The sequence below is a fragment of the Cynara cardunculus genome (genome assembly GCF_001531365.2).
Source record: "Cynara cardunculus var. scolymus isolate 2C chromosome LG 10, CcrdV1, whole genome shotgun sequence".
Taxonomy (NCBI): Eukaryota; Viridiplantae; Streptophyta; class Magnoliopsida; order Asterales; family Asteraceae; genus Cynara; species Cynara cardunculus.
In genome coordinates, this window is record NC_037537.1 from 21,506,445 (window position 1) to 21,511,401 (window position 4,957).

A 4,957-nucleotide genomic window follows, 5' to 3' on the forward strand; every position below is an offset into this window, starting at 1 on the left:
TTTTTTATATTTAAAATGAGATATTTATCCAATATTTGATTATGTTTATCTGCAGTTAGTTAGACGAATTCAAGTATGGAGCTTTAATAAGTTGTACTTATGCATAATTTACTTGTAATCTTAAATTTTAAGTAATATGCATCAATAAACAATACTTCGTGCATAAAAATATGTTTTTAAGAGTTTTTGTCAAATGTTTTATAATATAATATAGATAGTATAGATTATGTGTTTTTAATAAAAGCAATAATGATTTTATTTTTGAATAAAATATATATTTGAAGATATCATAAAAATTTTAAAAAATATATAATCAATGTTAATGTCAATTCAACTATTTAAAAGTTTTCATTTTTATGTAATTTTTTAAATTTATTTTTTATTATAATTTAATTTGAGTTTAATAATGAAATAATTTATTTTTGGTTTAATAATATAACATTTTATAAAGATAATAATTAGGTATTATGTTAGAACTCAATGATTATCCTAATTATATTTTAGATTTTTTATATTTAAAATGAGATGTTTATCTTATATTTGATTATGTTTATCTGCAGTTAGTTACACAAATTCAAATATGAAGCTTTAATAAGTTGTACTAACGCACAATCTACTTGTAATCTTAGGTAGTAAGTAATATGCATTAATAAACAGTATTTTATGCATTAAAAATGGGTTTTAAGAGTTTTTGTCAAGTGTTTTATAATATAGTATAGATTATGTGTTTTTAATAAAAAATAATGAATTTATTTTTGAATAAAAATATAAATGTGAAGATATCATAAAAATTTGAAAAAAATATATCAATGTTAATATCAAATCAACTATATAAAAGTTCTCATTTTATATGTAATTTCTTTAAAAAAAATTTATTGTAATTTAATTTAAATTTAATAATGAAATAATTTATTTTTGGTTTAATATTATAAATTTTATAAAAATAATAATTAAATATTCTGTTAGTGATGGCTTTAACAGGTTGTACCATTAGCAATATAGGTTGTCTTTAAGAGTTTTTAAGAGTTTTAGCCAAATGCTTTATAATATAGTATATATATATATAGATAATACAACTGATTTTAAGTGGTATACTTATAAAAAGTTATATTTAACTGTCTTCGGAATATAACAATTGGTTTTTAAATAGTATGCTTATAAAAAAGTTATACTTAATCTGATGAATTTCTTACAATTTCTGTGAATTTTTTGGTTATGACATATGATACATGTTTCAGTATTAAAATATACTGTTAATGACTTCTGGTAACAGTTATTTATAATTGTTACACTTGTTTCGTGCATTTAAAATAATTTATTGGATAGTCAATGGTACATGCACTATTCATCAAATCATCAAACATATGATTCGATCAAACACATCGAATCGTACATGAGTTTACGCAATGCACCAATCTTCTTTAAGCGTTGATTTAAGCTCGACCACTTGATTTTCTGGCAACGTTACACTTACCATCTTTCCGTCAGGGCAGTTTTTTGGTGTTGGAAGAACCAAGACGACACCTTCGTCACCGATATTATCAATAGCGTAGTTTACGTACGCGGGCTTCTGTCCTCTCACTTCCATTTCATAAAATGGGACATCACTTAGATCCACAAAAGTCAAATTTGCCCCGTAAATGAGAAAATCAGGAAGCTCGTCGTCTCTCTCTATTGTTTCTTCAATCTTCATTCGTTCGTCCACTGCTTGGTTCATGATCAACAACCCTAGTTCCATCGGGTCAGATTTCGCTACAGATAAGTCTGTTTTGACCAAACTGATGGTTTGACTTTTATTCGTGATGATTCCTTTAGCGCGGTTCCTCATATCACTTCTGCATATCGTCACGGCCTCAGGTCCCAACCCCTGTCTAGCTTTCGCCACACACTGCCAAATCACAACACATATACACTCAAACGGGGAAATTTTCCGTTCACCTTTCTCTCGACATATCTTTGCTTGCAACCGAATCAACTCGGAAGTCGAGATACACAAGGAAAATGTTTCCAATTTGGATGTATTTGAAGTAGACCAAAGGTCCCCAACTGGGTCAACCCGTTTTACGGAAAGTGGATCTGGGCTCGGATTTAGGCTTTGGCAATTGCGAGCATGGACTTGTGGTTGGGCCATGGTGAGTGGTTGGGCCGGGTAATGGCCCACAATGGCTTGAGCCCATAGTTTGATGAAGCCCATCGCCGAAAAAGCATCTCCAAGAACATGGGACCAACTCATGCCGACAGATGTTCCACCACATTTAAACTTGGTCAACTGCACACAAAAAAACATTTTCCAAAAATTAGAAATTTGGAAAAATAGTAATAAATCTAGTCGTTTGAATTAGGGGTGTTAATCAGTTGAAATCTAACGGATTTAGATAGATTCGATCTGATCCAATCATCCAATGAATGTTAGATTTTGTCATCCGATCCAATCCAATCCAATGGATGATTGGATCTGATGTGTTCTATCTATTGGATGCTACTATTGGTTATCTATTGGATTGGATTGAATTGAATCCATCCAATATTTTAATACAATTTTCAACCAATTATTCATATATTTTGAAATTTTGGATCCGATCTTATCCAATTATTCAAGAACCGAATGATCTAATTTGAATGTTGAAATTTTGGATTCGATCTTATTCAATTACAATTGTATTGTCGGTCGGTTTGAATTGGATCGAATAACTTTTTGCACACCTCTAGTTTGAATAATGTCAAATTGATAATTTTTTGTACGGGTCAAAATAAGTCAAATTGATTTGCTAATCTATATTTTTTATTTAATTGTGGGATTTTTTTTATAAATAACTGATTTGGTATATGAGTTGGATTCTGGTGAGAATAACAGTAATGGTGAGAAGGTGAAAACAAAACCTTTATATACCTTCATATACGTTCATTTACATTCAACTACCTTTACTTATCTTTTTTTATCATCATGACAGAAACTTTAACAATTTCATTCATATAAAAGTGATTAAATACACACACACACACACACACACACACATATATATATATATATATATATTATATTTCAAATGCAACCATATCCATTTGTACAACGTAACCCAATTAATTGAGATATTTATGGAAATGATAAGAGTTCATTTATTATGATTTGAATATTTATGGAAGATGATTAAAGTTCATTAATTATGATCAATACTTTATATTAGGAAACAATCAAAACTTTTATAAAATCACATATTCATTAAATTGAATGGACGGTTGAGATTGAGTTGTATTGATTATATAAATATAAAGGGTTGCATAATAACTGATATATATATATATATATATACCAGTTTGTGAAAGGGATTAAAGTGAATACAAATTCGAAGATGAAGGTAGATGAACGTAATTGAAGACAGATGAAATTTGTTGAAGATACTCAAAGTAGTTGAAAAAAGTTAAGTTAGATTGAAAAGCCAACTTCTTCAAAGTTCAAAAGTGTTATCATAATTCTCACCATAACTGTTATTATCACACGGTCTTTCGTCTGCAGGATACATGATTTGAACTACTATATTATTAAAATTACGTATTTTAATATGTTTTGGTTGATTTTTAACTGATTTATTCTAAAATGAATCAGAAGTCTCACCTTTAGTAACTAATTCTGGTAATATTTTCAAAATCTAGTGATACTTAACAGTATTTATATTTTTGTAGGTGAATTATATGGTTAAATTTAATACAGAATGATTAAATTTAATACAGAACATATTTTATAATCACTTGTCCCAGAAAAGTTAGGTATAACTGTTTTAGGCATTTGACTGAAATTCAAATCCATTCATTAGATTACGGTGTCATTATTGTTATTGGTACGACCATCAAATGCAATAGGTACAAGTTTTTAATGCATGATATACAAAAGAAAGCAAAAAACCAAGATTAGCAAGCGAACCTGTATCATAACCAAGGGAGAGAAGGTAAAATCAGGACCAATAACATTGTTGGGGACAAGAAGCGTGTTTCTAGAATCATCTCTCGATTCCAACCATTCGTCGAGACCCAGATGACACTTAGCCTCGATGATTCGCACACCGCTATCATTGCATTTGATGTAGGGCCGACCTGAGTCAGACCTCCTAAACCGACCACATGGGATATATGCATGGCTTAACCAATTGAACATGCTCTCCTTGATGTTCAAGATGGTAAAGCCATCAAAAGCTGGGGATGGGAAGTAGAATACGAACCGAAGGTAGTGAAGCTTCATGGCTAGGTCCATGGTGGATAGCTCCTGAGCTGCATCGTGGCCAGATATAAACCCTGGTGCAACTGTGGAGATTCTGATGTCGTAAACGGGATTTGGTTTATCAGATGAAACCATTTTGCCTTCCAAAAGAGAAATCTGGAGACTTAAATGTCTCATTTGACGGGGGTGTGGAGTGTTTATATAGCATAGATGTGAAAGGACTTCAAACCCAATTCAATCAATTTTATTGATGTGCATCATTTACTCGTATGATATATATATATATATATATATATATATATATATATATATATTTATATTTATGATGGAATCAAAACTCAAAATTCAATAAACCTTAAATCGCAAAAAGCATAACTACGCATTCTTACTATATTATTAGTTCGGCTACTGAGTTTTAGAAACATTGTCGTATTCATCTGATTTAATAAAAAGTTGTTATAAGTCACGCAACCTTTTCAACACGTTACAGTTTTTTGTTTGAAATTAGCCAAAATAATCAGTGTTAAGAAGTACACTGGTTTTTATAATGATTATTCAATAATACAGTAACCAATAATAGAGTGAAAGTACATTAATATTCAAGACACTGATATCACCGACTCTAAAAGGGTTTATGTTAACTGTATTATTTGAATATTTATTTAAAAAAAATAAAGAAATTTGTGATCTTAATAAAAGTGTTTAAACCTTTAGTGTATAAATATATAGAATACATCTCAAATA

At 29.6% G+C, this 4,957-nt stretch overlaps 1 protein-coding gene across 1 annotated transcript; it reads right to left on the reverse strand.

The window, feature by feature from the left end:
* Positions 1-1,301: 1,301 nt before the first annotated feature.
* On the reverse strand, positions 1,302-4,394 carry LOC112519574 (protein ECERIFERUM 26-like). Its single transcript, XM_025127772.1, has 2 exons — positions 3,920-4,394; positions 1,302-2,269 (listed from the first exon to the last, which is right to left on the reverse strand). Exons 1-2 carry the CDS (start codon positions 4,388-4,390, stop codon positions 1,400-1,402), a joined length of 1,341 nt encoding a protein of 446 aa, XP_024983540.1. The 5' UTR covers positions 4,391-4,394; the 3' UTR covers positions 1,302-1,399.
* Positions 4,395-4,957: the final 563 nt, after the last annotated feature.

What these genes read in the sequence shown, in the direction of transcription:
- LOC112519574 (XM_025127772.1), bottom strand. Translation starts at nt 4,390, where the DNA reads ATGAGACATTTAAGTCTCCAGATTTCTCTTTTGGAAGGCAAAATGGTT. An exon ending in CTCCCTTGGTTATGATACAG is followed by an intron (nt 2,270 to 3,919) that starts GTTCGCTTGCTA and finishes TTTTGTGTGCAG; the next exon opens with TTGACCAAGTTTAAATGTGG.